This window comes from Muntiacus reevesi, chromosome 1, assembly GCF_963930625.1.
Source record: "Muntiacus reevesi chromosome 1, mMunRee1.1, whole genome shotgun sequence".
Taxonomy (NCBI): Eukaryota; Metazoa; Chordata; class Mammalia; order Artiodactyla; family Cervidae; genus Muntiacus; species Muntiacus reevesi.
In genome coordinates, this window is record NC_089249.1 from 52,775,885 (window position 1) to 52,791,198 (window position 15,314).

At 61.2% G+C, this 15,314-nt stretch overlaps 1 protein-coding gene across 12 annotated transcripts in view; it reads right to left on the reverse strand.

Moving 5' to 3' along the window:
- The window catches only part of MICAL3 (microtubule associated monooxygenase, calponin and LIM domain containing 3), a 142,150-nt gene that overhangs the window by 17,237 nt on the left and 109,599 nt on the right, over positions 1 to 15,314 (reverse strand). For 8 of the 12 annotated variants that reach the window (XM_065943433.1, XM_065943425.1, XM_065943413.1 and 5 more), the window contains 10 exons: positions 13,823 to 14,018; positions 11,583 to 11,812; positions 8,363 to 8,500; positions 7,417 to 7,479; positions 4,525 to 4,638; positions 3,984 to 4,121; positions 3,816 to 3,898; positions 1,363 to 3,070; positions 881 to 975; positions 119 to 229 (listed from right to left, as the gene is read on the reverse strand). In XM_065943433.1, coding sequence (XP_065799505.1) covers positions 119 to 229; positions 881 to 975; positions 1,363 to 3,070; positions 3,816 to 3,898; positions 3,984 to 4,121; positions 4,525 to 4,638; positions 7,417 to 7,479; positions 8,363 to 8,500; positions 11,583 to 11,812; positions 13,823 to 14,018 — 2,876 coding nt within the window. The remainder of the gene's footprint in view (positions 1 to 118; positions 230 to 880; positions 976 to 1,362; positions 3,071 to 3,815; positions 3,899 to 3,983; positions 4,122 to 4,524; positions 4,639 to 7,416; positions 7,480 to 8,362; positions 8,501 to 11,582; positions 11,813 to 13,822; positions 14,019 to 15,314) is intronic. The other 4 variants (XM_065943443.1, XM_065943394.1, XM_065943375.1 and 1 more) reach the window with 3 other exon arrangements.

A 15,314-nucleotide genomic window follows, 5' to 3' on the forward strand; every position in this document is an offset into this window, starting at 1 on the left:
CAGCTGCATCGAGCCAGAGGCGCAGGCCAGGGGACAGTGGCTCCGCCCCGCCTCCTCCCTCGCCCTTGTGTGGATGCGGGCAGCAGGTTGGGAAGATGGGAGGCTCTGCTGCCCTTACCTGGGCGCGGTGCAGCCGTTTCAGCTCTTCTTGCTTGGCCTGCCTCCGAGCTGCCTTCTGCACACGTCGGGTCAGCTTGGCATTCAGCTCCTCCTCAGTGTAAGTTCTCGGCTGGAGGGGACAAGAGGGTTTCCTTGGTCAGCAGCTGGCTGGGCCGGTGTGCACAGACGCCCAGCCCTCATCCCTGCAGGAGCCCCACGGGAGGCGTGCCCCATGGGGGAGGGATGGAGGCCAGCTGCACACTGACTGCTGGGCAGCTAGGACGTGGGGCAGTCTTTATTGCGGAGACCACCGTCCTACGGTTTCCCACATAACGACATCTGCTTTCTTAAGACTGGGGGTAAACGTGGTCACATGTTCTCCCCAAGTCTCTGGCTTGTAGGGGGAACGCAAAGAAGGAAAAAGAAAAGCCAGGGTCCTTTTACTTTTCTATTTGTAATCAAAAGCCCCTTTCTTCAGATGAGCATTACTTCCGAGGCTCCTGGAGGAAGTCTTGCCTGAAGTAAACAGGTGCTTCTATTCTGAATGAAGCCACACTGCCTGATGCGGCTGGAGGAACAGCACAGGTGAACGGGACAGACTTGGGGGTCTACGCACCAAGAGGAAGGCGGATGTGCTCCAGTAGGGTAACAGCTGCTCCTGCAAAGGTGTGCCTTGCGGGCACAGTGAGTGTGGGAGCAGGGGGTGACCACTGGGCTGGCTGGGGTCCGGGGGTGGGGGTGGGGGCTGAACAAGGGACAGTCACGGCCACAGCCCGCCCACCTCTTTTCTGGACTTCTGGGAGGTCCGCTCGAGGACGTCATCGCTGGAGAGGTCCGAGTCCTCCGAGCAGCTCAGCTGGCGCCGGGTCCGCAGCTCTGGAGGCAGGGCCAAGCAGATCGTGACCAGTGGGCCAACCCCCCGGTGACCTAGGTGGGGAGTGAGGTGTGGTTCCCCCCAGTTTGGGTCTGTCCCCGCACCCGGAGTCACAGGCCTGGATGCTGACACGCACCCAGGCAGGAGCCCCCACGCACCAACAGGCCGTGTCCAGCTGCAGCACCTTCCCTAGGAAGCACAGCCACACCATGGCCCCTGCCCAGCCACTCGCTTGTTTTGGAACATCCTAAGTTTAGCGGCCTCCTCCCTAGGAAACCCCAGGGGAGGCAGGGCGGTACAGGCAGGGGGTCTTCGGAGGGAACCGTGGGGACAGGAGAGCCTGCACCCCAAGCTGTGCCCAAGGCGGGGGTGGGGTTGCACTGCCGAACCTGCTCTTGAGACGGGAGATGCCCTGGGCTTGCCGGCATCCACTGTGGTCCCGCTGGAAGGGGTGCTGGGGCAAGACCGGCCGTCGTTCTTCTTCTTCTTGTCCTTCCGGTACCCAGAGAAGACGGACTTCCACAGAGACCTGGGCTTGGCGGCCACTTCCTCCAGAGTGCCGGGGCTAGGCCTCTCCAGGGGCCGGCCCTCGCCCTTGGGCTTCTTCTCTTTCTTGCTTCTCCGAGGAGAGAAGAGGGACGACCTCTTCTTGCTTTTCCCGCTGGAGCCCTCTGACGAGGTGACCGAGCCATCCGGGCCCCCTGAGTCTGAGGGAGGGGACAGCACCTCCTCACTTGTGGCTTCTTGCCTCGGGGCAGGCTCCTCGGGGCCCTTGGGGGGCACAGCAGCGGCTCTGCGGGGTGCGGGGGTCCTGGGGGTCCCGGGGGCTGCAGCTGCTACGTCCATCTCCTTCATCCTGCTCAGCTGCCGGGCCATGGCGTCCCTCAGTGCTTGGCTCCGCACCGACTTCTCCCGAGCCCGCATGCGCTCGGCCGCCAGCTCCTTGGCCTCGGCCGAGACCAGCGGCAGCCCCCGCTTCTGCAATGGGACCCCACTCTCCGGCCCCCGGCCATTCTCTGCAGCCAAGGGCGGTTTGGGGTGGGGCCAGTGGGAGGGGGGTGTGAAGAAGGTCTCCTGCAGACTCGAGTCCTCCGTGCGGTCATCACACGTGTTGTCATCATACGTGTCCTCCACATCATCTGCGAAGGGGATCTCATCCACGCTCTCCACAAAAGACTTCCGCGCCTCCTCTTGGGGGGGCTGGGTGGGCTCCCGTGGGGGCCTCACGCAGGCAGACGGGGGTGTGGGTGTCGAGGCCACAGGCTGCCCTGCCAGGGCTGGTTTCTTGTGAAGGGTAGCGGGCTCCTCATCAGGAGGCGGGGGTGGCGGGCTGGAAGGGGGCGTGAGCATGGTGGAGTCGGAGGTGTTGAAGCTCTGGCTGGCCGGTGTCCTGGTGCGGGAGGAGCTACCCTGCAGGCCCAGCCCTGAGCTGCTGGACAGGTCTCTGTGCTCCTCCCGGGGGACCTTCGGCTCCCTGTCGGGAGGGGACACAGGGGTGGGCGGGCAGGGCTGGGCACCCTCGGCGGTGGGCAGCCCCAGTTTCCTGGGGACAGATGGAGGTTTTAGGAGCCGGAGCCCCTCACTCTGGGGGGCCTTCTCTGCTGGATAGGCCTTCAGGGGAGGGGACTGGAAGGCAGGCTCAGACCCTGGGCTCCGGCGCACGGGCGTGAGCCCCAGGCTGCGGCGGATCTCGGCACTCTTCATCCAGAACTCGGCCACCAGGTCGCTGCGTTTCAGGGCCTCGTCCCCAGCGAGGGGGCTGCCCAGTGTGTCCTTGGTGACCCCTTGGTTCTTCACAGGGAGGGGGGCCAGAGGGGTGGAGGTTCTGGCCGGCACGGGCTGGGAGCGGATGGGGGACAGGGTGGGGGATGGCACGGTGGCCTCAGGGGATGGCTGAGGCTGGGAGCAGATGGGCAGTGGGGCGGGCAGGGACTGGCGCTGGGGGCTGGCAGGCGAGGGCGGCGTCCTGGCTTCAGGCTGTGATCGGATGGGAGGGCGAGCTTCGGGCTCCGCTGGCGGGGTCGAGGGCTCCAGCAGAGGACTCTCGGCGGGTGACCCTACCCCGGTGACCACAGTGGCAAGGGGGGGACGGGCGCTCTGCGGGAAAGCGAGGTGACAGGAGCCACTCAGGAGGCAGGGCTGTGACAGGCGCGCTCTCCCACCAAGGGCCCGAGCTTCCTGAAGCAGCCTCTCCATCCTCGGGGCCATAGTCGAGGGCCAGGAGGACGCCTCCTCTTCTGCCCTGTCCAGCTCTGGAGCCCCTCACCCAGTGCACACAGGCAGCTTTCAGGCTGGGTTCATCCCAAGTGCACCTTGTTCTTCGGGCCCTGAAATGACACCAGCCAAAGGACAGCACGACGTGCCCTAGCCTGCCGGGGTCTCTGATGTGAGGCGGGAAAGTGTTAGTTACACTCTGCCTCCAGGCTCTCTTTCCCACCACGCCTGGACTCATCTCAGGGGAAATCACCCAAGTCACCTGCTCCTCAGGACCCAAAGACCAAGTCAAGCAGCCCGGCCTCCAGCTCTGGCCTCCCTGCAGACGGCTCCCCTAATATGTGCTCCACAGGAAACAGTGTTACTATCTATTTAGGGAGCATCTTGCACTGTGTGGTGTGAACACCCCTGGTAACCCAGACACACATTTTTAATTCAGAAAAGCATAGTCATTTGAATATAACACTGAGAAGAAACAAATCTGTTACTCAAACCAGTGATTCCACAAATCCTGCTGTTTCAGCTTGCTGTGGTACCGGGACACAGTGGGCCAGATGGGGCTGGAGCCCCAGCCACTCCTGCTTCCAACAGCCCCGTCGGCACTGGAGGCAGTGGGTCAAACCCTTACCTGTGCCCCGGGGCTGTGGGCTGGGGAGGACAGGCCTGTGGGCTCCTCAGGGGACCGGGTGGGGCTGGAGACTCGGGAGGGACCTGAAAAAACAAGAGGCAGGATTTGCAAGAGGAAGCACCCCCTCTGGCTGGGCAGGGAGTCCAGGGGAAGGGGCTGCACACAGACCTCTCTCTGGGTGCCCTGCTGAGGCTGGTGGTAGCTCCTCCTCGCCGTCAGACACCCTCAGCTCCAGCTCTGCTCCCACAGCCGGCCGGTGCAGCTCTGTGTCGGCCTCGGATGGGACGTCGTCCGACCAGTGCTGATCTGGCCAAGGGAAGCAGCAGCACAGGCCTCTAGTGAGGCCGTGCTCCCCTACCTTGGAGGCCAGCTGCCGGGACATCCAGCAGCAGCGTGCATCCTGTCCCGGCCTGGCCTTGCCCGCTGGTCCTCTGCTCCCCAGACTGCCCATATCATCCCATTGTTCCAGCCTCCAGATGCAGCGGCTGCCTTAGAGGCCCTGTAGGAAGTCCCACATCTGCTCGGTTTCTCCCCATAACTGAATGAACACAGCCCCTGTCCACCGGGTGGGTGAAACGGCAGGTGTTCAGGTCAGCGCAGAACAAGGAAGGAACCACGAGCCCTAACGGCCACTCCTCCGAGCACTTTGCTTTCATTTTAACGTGCGCTGTTCTGCCTTCCCCGAGCTCAGAGCTCTCTGGTCCCGTACCGTCATCCAGCTCGGCACCAGTGTCCCCTGCGTCCCCATTCTCTGCTGCCTCCCCTTCGATCTCTGCTGGTTCTGAGTCCACATCTCCTTCCAGGTCATCCTCATCAAATGGGACTGCAAGGCAGAAACATCAAAGGAAGGACAAAGAGAGATGGACAGACACACTGGCAGTGGGGACGGACAGTGGCACTGGGTTCTCGGGGCTGTCCACGGGCAGACCGCGGGGAGAAGGGAGAGGGCTGGCTGGGGCGGGAGTCAGAGAGCTGGGAGCTGAGAGCAGGGCGGGAGCTGGGCTGGGCCTCCTGAGCACACGGACCCGGCCAAGCAGGAGGGGAGAAGTGGCCTGGGCTGGCTGGCTTTCCTCTTCCCCCAGCAGCTGCTGGGAGAGCCTGTCTGAGAAGAATGGGGGTGGCAGGGAGAACGTGGTTTATCAGGCCCAGGTTGGCAGATGCCCAGCACATGTGGCAGCCAGGCCCTGCGCCGGCCCCTCGAGGAACAGGACGAGGGGCCGTGGCCAGCCCTGCCTCTCAGGGAGGGGACCAAGTCCAGGTCTGTTCGCAGCTGCACCGCTCAGCCTGGATCAGGGCTGTGTGCAGGGCTGAGCAGGACTGTGGCCTCACTGGGAGAACTCAGACACGTCTCTTTCGGCACACAGGAGAGGGGGGAGGGTCATGTAAAGGTCCTTTCTGGACTTAAGACCAGCCCCTCCGTGCCACAGGATGGGACAAAGTGTGATTTCTCCCGAGGAAGCAGCCCACACTCTCACACACTCACACTGGCCCCCACCCTGCACACGAAGCACTCAGACCAGCAGCCCGGCAAGAGACGGCCAGAGGCCGAGCAAGAGAGAGCCAGCAGGAAGCTGCCCAGGATGCCGGGCTGGGAGTGCCTACACTGCCAGGACCTGCTTCCCTCCTGCCAAGGTGCCGAGAGGCTCTTCTCAGGGTCTCCTTTCAGGAGAGGGGTTGCCCTTTGACCTGCACGTACCCAGTCCCAAGGGTCCAGCCCTGCAGAAACCCAAGGCCAGGCCACGGGGCCACGACCCTCAGGGACCAGCAGCCAGGCCTCTCGAAGCTGCATTGCCCACAGCCAGGATGTGCAGTGATGAGCAGTGACCTGAAGCGCCCATGGGATCAAAGCGAAAAGAAGCCAGGGACAAGAGATAGCCGTGACGGCCACTGGAGGTAGGCACCTCTAAGAGTTGGGCCTGTAGCTCGGGACCCGGGGGCCCTGGTGTTTTAAACACTTCTTAAGCCGTGACTTGTTCTCACCATCTCTTCCATGTACTCAGCTTATTAGGACAAGGTGATGACACGCACCCGCTCCATAGAGTGCTAGAAAAATCCATCTGGAGTCGGTGAGGTGGGGAGGGCTGTGGGAGCTGGGAGCCCCACATAGCTCCTGAGCAGCCATAGAGCTGGTGGGGCCTGAACACTGTCCTGTGATGATGGCATTGCTGGGAAAACCCTGGGGAAGCCTCTCAGTTACTCCCACTGACTGAGACGTCCATGCGCTCACAGTGTTGCTGGGCACTCACTAAACTCAAGGGGAGGGCCTCTCAAAGCAAGCAACTCCCCCACCCCACGCTATCTGTGGGACAGCAAGCAGGCCGCTGTAGGGCTCCCTTTCAGAGAGGATCTGATGGGGACAGAACCTGGGCCCACCTCACAGAGGGCACCCTCCACCCCCCAAGCCCACACGTGTGCTTGAATCCGTCTGTGAGCAGCCGGGCATCAAGAGATTAAGTTCACACGTTTGCTGGAAGCAAGAGTGACGCGGGCCCCCAGCTGGCCGGGGTTCCAGGCACAGTGCACTAGAGCCGCCCATCCCAGTCCTGGCCCCACGGCCCCCGGGCTTCTCCTCAGATACACGCCTGCCATAGACGTGGGATCGGGAGTTGTCTACAGTCCTCAGCGGTACCCTGAAAGGAACGACTGTCACACGTGTCAAAACACAGTGAGAAGCTTCAATGTGGGTGCAGCAGCGCTGAAAGAGAGACAGCCTGAGGGAGGAACTGAGGGTTAGTCCAGGGCAGGACGCAGAGGGTAGAAGCAGCCACACGCGGAAGCGGGCGTCGCCGACTCGCTTGGCTCTGGTCTAGTCCGCTGCTGCTGGGACATCCCGACACCTCAGACTCGTCCAAGCATCCTGGGAACAAAACTAACTGTGGGGGGACTAGCAGCCCTCCCTGCGGATTGGTGCCTCCTGACGCGGGAGCTGAGGACACCGGGCAGCTGGTGAGAGAGGCTGGTGGGGCGGCCTAGGGCTGCTGTCCTGCCCACCCAACATCGGCGCCCTGGCCCTTCTGCACTGCACAGCCAAGGCAGGACCTTCAGACGATGGAGTCCCATGACCTGCCTGGATATCAGAGCCCCTGGCTGAGAAACGCCCCCAGAACAGTTCAATGAGGACAAGGGAGGCCTCACGGCTTCCTCGTGGTCCAAATGCTCAGAGAGCCCTGCACCTCAGCCTGCAGACCCAGCCTGTCCCCCACCTCCAGCTGAATCCTCCCACCAGTACTGACTACCTCCCGCCATGATGCTCCTATTCAGTGATTCCTCCAGCCTCCACCTGGCCCTCACTTTCACAGACGTGAAACCTCAGCGCTATGCATGGTCCTTCAGCTTCAGCCTTCACCCATCTCTACTAACAGTGGTGTCTGTCTTCCCTGCCGCCTGCACTCCTGCTCTCTCCCCTCGGGTCCTCCCAGGAGGGTGTGGGGTGTGTGTCTGGTCCATGCAAGGGCGGGCAGCCTGAGTGAGGCATGCACGTGCCCCCACCCTCTGCCGCGCATGCACCAGCGGCAGGACTGGAGTCCCATGTTAAGGTACCAGCAGGGCTGCCGAGAGAGGGTTATGGTGAGTGGGCAGAGAACAAACATCACCAGTCTACCTCCAGAGACCGACTCCAGCCAGGCCTGTACTGCTGCACGGCGGACGGAGGGGAGGCCAGGCACTGAATTTAAAAGACAACAAATACACAGTTACACTGGAGTAAGCGTTCCTGATGAGGACAGCGAGGTCCTCCTGGAGTCTACAATGAAGTAGAGACAGATGACGCTAAAGCTCAAGGCCCGCGGTGCCCTGTGTGCTGGGCGAGGAAAGAACGGGTGGGGTGGTGGGGGGAATGACGCAGCTCGAGTCCAAGTGGCATCCCCAGGCAGCAGGCTCTCTCTCGGCTCCCAAAGAGCTGCTGGGTGTTTATGAGGCTGCAAAAATGGTTAGACATTGGTCCCTGTGGGCACTGAATGCAAACACGCAAACAAAAGGGCAAGAGACAGAAGGAAAGACACCGAGGTGGGCACGCCGAGGTTGGGGCATGGAGAAGGATGCCCCCAACGCTCTCTAGGTTTTCCTTTCGTTCCTTTAAAGAAGTCAGAACAAGGGTCATCGTCATCCTCTTGTGAGATGCAGAGTGCCTCCCCTAAATCCCAGAGCTGGAAATGATGCTACTTCAGAGGCCTTCCTGAAGCAAATGTCTTCTTAAGACTTCATTTTAGTCCAAGATATGGTCCCCTGACCCCACTCTGTCCACACACACTCACACCCAGACACACAGCATGATGAAGAGCAAGGACATTCCCTCAAGTGGACAAAGAGGAGCCCGACCTAGTGACACTGGGCAAAGGCAGCAGATTCTGTTCTTCCAAGGTCAAGTTCACCCCATTGTTTCCAGTCAGAAGACAGCCCCCCTCTCGCCCCACTGACGAGAGCCCAGGAAGCAGACACGCCTCACTGGCCCTTACTTGTGTGGAGCCGGGCAGCCCTGCCCTACAGGAGAGTCCTCTGCAGCCCCCTTCGGGCGGAGGCGCCCGGGGCCCTGCACCCCGAGCAGTTACCTCCAGGAAGGGGGGACTCGGGCGCCAGTGCCGCTCGCTCCTCCTGGTTCTCACGAATATGCGTCCAGTGCACGTCGGCCTGGATCTCCAGGGGATCAGCCGGGTTCAGCAGCTGCTGCAGCCTCCTCGGGCTCCCGACTAGGGGACCAGGTTCCAGGGGAGGAGGAGGTGAGAGAGGGAGAGAGGACGGGAAGAAGGAAGGAAGGAAGACAGGGGAATGTGAACAGTCCAGGGATGGAGGGAGCAGACACCACAGGACAGGAAACAGAGGCAAAGTTACCATATTTGCCAGGATCAGTGTGAAGCAGAAGCAGACAAAAACTGAGAATCAGTGCATGCACACGCACACACACACACACACACACCCGACTCCTACTCATTCAGTGTGACCCCGCCCCTTGGAGCCTCAGTGCACGCACATGAGTGCACACACACACGCACACACACTTGACTCCTACTTGTTCGAGTGACACCCTGCCCCTTGGAACCTCAGCACATGTGCATGTGCACGCGCGCACACACACACCCGACTCCTACTCATTCAGTGTGACCCTGCCCTTTGGAGCCTCAGTACATGCGCACACGCACACACACTAGACTTCTAACTCGTTCAGTGTGACTCTGTCCCTTGGAGCCTCAGTGCATGCGCGTGCACACACACACATGCACACACACCTGACTCCTACTGGTTCAGTCCCTGCCGCTTGGAGCCTCACGTAACTGTCATCCATGAAGAGTGTTACTCTCCCTCCAGTGCAGAGCCCCTTCCTCTCTGCCCCTCTTTCCACCTCAACTGCCTTTAAGGGACCCAAGCGCAGGTCACGACTGGCCTCTGCAAGGCCAGCCTCCCACGCATGTGGCTCCAAGGCCACCAAGCCTGTGCCCACTGCCACTTGATGCATGGACAGAGACGTGGACGCGCCAGGCCATCCTGCAGGAACCAGCGGCTCTCACAGGCACAGCGTGACTCTGTTGAGCCTCTCAGTCATCGTCTGCCCCTTCTATGGTGGGCTGAGGCAGGGGTGGACTCAGAGGGGCCATAGCCAGGGAGGAGGTGGGCAGGGTCTGTCCTGCAGACCACCACAGCTCAGGGAGCTCACAGGAGCAAGAATTCAATCCCTCTGTACCTTTTCTGCAGGTCAAAGCCCTTTCCTCTGACTCTCCTCTAGGGCCCCTCTGGTGCCCCCGGACACCAGACCCAGCTCCTCAGCCAGGAGAACCCTGCTGCCGGCATCCAAGGAACACGCGTGCACGCCCGCCCTGGGGGCTCTGCATTGTCAGTACTAGGAACACACCATACGCTTGGGTCAAATCAGGGGGCAGCCAGCAACGTGGGGGCAGGGGATCACCGGAGGGAGGGCGGCTTTTCAGCAGCATCTGATCCGAAGGCCTCTCCACAGTCTACCGGGGCAATCTGGCTTCACCACAAGAACCACAACCTCCTAACTTTCTAGCAACAGGAAGAGTGCTTGGGGCAGAGGCCACCGACAAGGCCACCAGATGTGGGCAGGGGCGCCGGGCTGGGCTGGCGTGGGCTCTCCTGGGAGTTGCTGGCTGCTAAGGGTTTTCTCAGGGGTAGAGGGTCCCTGGCGGAGCTGGACGGGCTGCATCTCCAGACCAGGACAACAAATCCAAGAGGAGATGCAGGCCCCTCCTCCAGCTTGCAGGCGAGCAGAGGAAGATAGTGAGGCTCCCCCCGGGGGCTGCCCGTGTCCCACCAAGCAGGGGGCCCTGGGGACACACTGCCTGGGCACAGGGAGGGGTTCTGGGTGCTCTGTGATGTGAGGTGAGCGGCTCGCATCAGAGCAGGGACAGAGTCTAAACAGGATGGAGGACAGGCAGTGGGCATTCAAGGGGCAGAGGGGTCAGTTGGGCGGGCCTGGGGTGGCTGTCTCTCCTACCACTGCACTCTAGGAAAGCCCCCTCCTCACGTGGGACCTGCTCCTGGGGGCAGGGAGGAGGCAGCAGGGATACTTTCACCTGCACCCAGGCCCTCATCCCCCTGCAGGAGCTGGCCCTGCAAGCATTCTCTGTCCCAGGGCCAGCACTTTCCTTCTGCTGGAGCACCATGGGGGCAGACGGGAGGAGGACAGAGAGAAGCGTCACCCCCGGTTCCCCCAACTAAAGCCCAGCCCTACTTCCACATCCAAGAAGTCAGGTCTCAGGAGGGAAGAGAGTACGCACCCTGACCCTCAGCTGTGTCTGGGCTACAAGCCACAGAGGGACCTTCCAGGGAGGCTGTGCCCTTGCAGTCCCCACGGACTGACCCCAGGCCATTGACTCTGCAGGCAGGCCAGCAGCGGAAGGAACCCCAGACGCTGCCTCCCCTGACTCCTCACATGAGGGGGTGTTCAGGCCCCAAGGGATGCCCTAGAGCCCCGCCCTGGCCTCTGGGTTGGTGGGTGGGAGGGAGGGAGGGAGGCCTGCAGGAGGACCTGCCCACGTGCCCACGGAAGCCCTGCCTCATCTGTCGTGGGTCACCGGCTAGGGGACACACAGTGCTCCAAGGACCCCCAGTTACTCGCACTGTGCCTGGCCAGCGCCCAGCCCTCACTGAGCTGCAGTCCCCGGGCTGGGACTGGCCGCTGAGCACAGGGACCTCCACACGGGACAGAGGTCCTAGAGCCATCGAGGGCCAGCCCTGGGGGCCAGGCTCCAGGCCAAGGAGTCACACTCTCCTGCCCTGTCCACGTGCCTGAAGAGAGAGCACAAGCCTAAGAGACACGAGTCCCCAAGGGCTCTGGTCTCTGCCTGCCTGGCCCCTGCTCACCACTCCGGACCCAGGGCAAGTCAGCATGGGGGAACAGCCCTCTGAGCTCCTTGTCACCACTCGGGCTCACACACACAGCTGACAGGATGGGACCAACACCTCGAGTGCCCGACGTGGTGTCTCAGAGCCAGCCCCCCTGACCCTCCAGGACACGGCTCCCAGAACATCCCCAGGCTCCACAGGTGAGCCTGCCCGGGGGCCCTCTCCTCAATGCTCTGCAGCCACTGACACCCGGGATCAGGGAACCCCAGAAAGCTAAGTTCCCTCAGCTGGAACAGGACAGGAAGACAAGTGACCTGAGCTGCAGGAGGCCCTGCTCTCCCTGACGGCCCATCATGGGTCCCCCAAGGCCTGGGAGTGAGGCGTCCATCATGGGTCCCCAGCCACAGAAACCCACCCCCGCACACTGCGGTCTGACGTCAGGGTCAGGAGGAGAGGGTGTCCTCTGACCTTCACTAGACTCCTCGTCCTCCTCGTCCTCTTCGTCCTCCTCCTCCTCCTCCTCCTCCTCGTCTTCCTCGTCCTCCTCCCCGGCCCCAAAGCTCCTGGAGGCCTCCAGCTCCTCTTCACTCTTCCCTCTCAGGAGCGCATGGATCCTCACGGCCTCCTTCCAGGGAACGCCGCCCAGGTCCGAGGTGGGCAGCGGGGGCTCCTCCTCCTCCATCTCTGACTCCGAACTGCTGTGGGAACGACCGGAGAACCCAGTGAGGGGACGCCTGGAGGCCAGGGGCACAGGCAGAGGAGTCGGCAAGGCAGCCGCCCACTGCGGGCCAGGATGGGACAGAGGACGCCTCAGGGGCCAGCGCACCGGAGACAGGGGGGAAGCAGAGGGCAAGATGGGCGCACGGGCTGCCTGTGCAAGCCTCCCTGCCCCCTGCAAGAGGCAGTCACTGCTCGAGGGCCCAGGCGCCCGCTCCTGGGGATAAATGTGCCCCACCTCTCCCTGAGGGCTGGGCCTGGACGCCCGCTCCCGGGGATAAGCGTGCCCCACCCTGTTCCGAGGGCCCAGCCCGGCTGCCTGTGTCTGGGAGGGAGACCCTAAGCCCTCGGTGCCCTGCCTGACGGGGGAAGTCTGACTTCCTGCGGCCTCCAGTCAGGGTGGAGAGCCTAAGAACGCAGTTTGGGGCAAAGGCTTTGAGTCACACAGTGTCAGCTGACCTGGAGCCTGGGCTCAACCACAACTACCCCCAAGAGGGAACGTGAACCCGGAGGCTCCGAGGGTATCGCCGCACATCAGCACCAGGAGAGTGGCTCTGCCTGAGCACGGCTATGAGCACTGCCCCTCCAGAGGGTTCTGCTTCATCGTCTTTCTAGAAAATTATACCCCACCCAAGGGTGATGCGGGAGACTGTCACTTCCGCTGGGTCAGAAGCAAGGGTGGTCTCCTGGGCTGTGTTCCCCCAACCCTTCATGGGGCAAATGGCTCTGCCATGACAGCCCTGTAGACACTGGGAAGGGGGTGTGAACACCTGGCTGTCAGGGTGAGCTGGTGGAGTGGGAGATGTACTTGACTTCACCACGCCTGTGCTACTCGTGGGTCCTCCAGCCATCCACTAGCTTGTTTTACCCATTTACAGTCAGTCTGTCATTCAGCAAATGCTTCTGAGCACCTAACTGAAGGTCAGTTAGTAGATGAGGAAGGAAAGAGCAGGTTCCTCACTGCTCAGCTCAGTCAAGTGAATCCTACTCCATTCATGCGTTCATTCATTCGTGCCACAAAAACTTACCAAGTGTCTTCTGCTCACAAAGCCCTTCCCAGACGCTGAAGGGAACACTAAACTGCCACAGATAAGATCCTCAGTCTCAAGGGAGACAAGATGCAAACAGCAGGACTAGAGAGGGTGGCGATAACTGAAGTGGGTGAAGGTCAGGGCGAGGCAGTTTCCAGCAGGAAAACCTAGGACTGTGGACCACAGAACGCGTGCCCTCTGGAGTCTGATTAGCTTTCAGTGTTGACTGAGCTATGTTTCTGCCTTATCACTGTGATGTCATTTGTTTACTTTCTTTTTAACTAACAACACTGACCAACCCCGGGCTTGTCCTTTAACAGCTTCCAAAACAGGTGATCAGGGTAAGAATGTCCCCTGTGCTCAGCCCTAACCTCAGGTCAATTTAGACAACTTCAGGTGGGAGAGGGGAGGCCAGGCTGCCCTCCCTTCAAGCCGAGCACACTGGGACCCCAGTCGTGGGCGGCAGTTCTCTGTGTGTGTGTTGGGGGGTGATCAGGGCAGTCCATCCCTGGGCCATGTCACAAGGGTAGCCAACATGATGAGTTTCCACTTGAAGCTGCGGCAATTCAAGGACCATGGAGAAGAGCAAGGGACACACTCGGCATAAAAAATTGGGCAGAAAGGTCAACCCTCACCTCTCGCCACAAGCTACAGGCTCTCAGTCCCTTTCTGAGTAGTCTTGCCACGTGCTTCCAGAGACGAGAAGCAGGGAAGCCCACCCCCTGCCTCTATGAAGGCCAGAGGGAGACAGACAGTTCCTCCCAGGCCTCATGGTCCATGGGCACTCAGAGCAGCCCTTCAAGTCTGGCCAGGCTCCTCACAGCACATCAGACGAGGAGGTAGACAGGAAGGCTGCGCGACCTGCCTGTCAAGGGTCACAGCCAGCATGCAGACCCAGACGAGCTGACTCAGGGCTCCACAGCGCCCGCCCCCAGCAGGCAGCAGTCCCCGCAGGCTGACCTGCTGGCTGCGTCCTCCTCCGTCCCCGTGTCCAGCACGCTGCTCAGGTTGTGCTCAGCCTGCGTCTCCTCGGGCACCTCCTCCAGCCCCTCCGCCTGCCGCAATGACAGCCGGTAGTTTTCCAGCTCAATCCTTTCCGGGGTGCCCCGCAGTCTCTTGGCGACGCTAGGCTCCTCTAGGCCATTCACGCTTGGGCCTGCACGACAAGCAAGAAGCAAAGTTCTAGGGTCAGCAATGGGGATGACAGAAGGAACCTTCCCCTGGAAGGAGGGGCAGCCGTCCTGCGAGGCTGGGGAGCTGGACGCCACAGCAGTCAGCAAGGCTGGGGCCCTCAGAGCTCAGAGGATGCTGGTGTGTGTGGGGGGTGGTGGTGCAGAAGACAGAAGACCCCTCATCTGCCCTGCAGGAAAGCCTGGGGAGCAGTGGACACTGGCTTGGGGGAGGGGCCAGGCTGGACCTGAGGGAAAGCAGCCTGTCGAGGGGAGAGTCCTCCCACTGCCCCCACCCCTCGGTCCAGGACACAGTTGGGGTTTGAGCACTGCATCTGGCTGGTCAATGCGGGGGTCCAGGGAAGCTGTGCTGCGGAGCTTCTCACACCGTGCAATTGTCTGTCTCATGTTGAGATTCATGGTAAAGGCTCTTTGTTCCATGGGACCCCACTACATGGGCAACTGCACCCACACAGAACAGTCAGGCCCCCTCATTCCTAGTGATGCCAGCTGGATGGCTTGGTTAAACTGGTGCTCGTCGGCTCTGTGTTGTAGAGGGACCTTTCCCCTTTGGAATTAATAAGCAGATTTGCGCAGTTGTGGATGGAGACCCTGGACTACCTGTTCCCAGCACCCCTGTGTCCATAGTCTGAAGATCACTGATGATCTTGCCTGGGCTGGCTGTTACTCTGGGAGGCCCATGGCAGTGCTTTCTAGACTCTAGCATTCCTTTGTGAAGAACTCTGAGGACTGCAGTGGGCACGTGGACTCTGAAGGGCTCAGATGTCACCGCCACGCCCCCTCTACTCCCATCTCCATCCTCACACTTCCTGACACACCTCGTGACCCCACTCTCAGGCAAAAGAGGCCCCCCCCCCGACCACTCTTGCCTGTGCCCACTGGGGCAAGATGCTGCACGTGGACGCAGAGTCACACAGACCCCCCGAGACACTGGACCACACCAGCAACTGGCTGAAAGATCTTAGGAAAATCCCACGACACGAAAGAGTGCATTTCCTGATCTTCAATGAGGACAGTCCCGTGCCCAGGGTTACTGTCCATGTGAAGGGGATTATAGTCACACACACACACACACACACACACACACACGCACAAGGGCCATCCCCGTGCCCACGTACACTGCCCTCCTCTACTACGTTCACCATGTACACGGCAGCATTCCACACACGAGCTAGGTGATACATCTTGAGGTCCAGCAACCTTTTCACTGCCAAGTTGTACAGGTCTCCTGTATCCATTTGCCCTGGACTGCAAATGGCAGT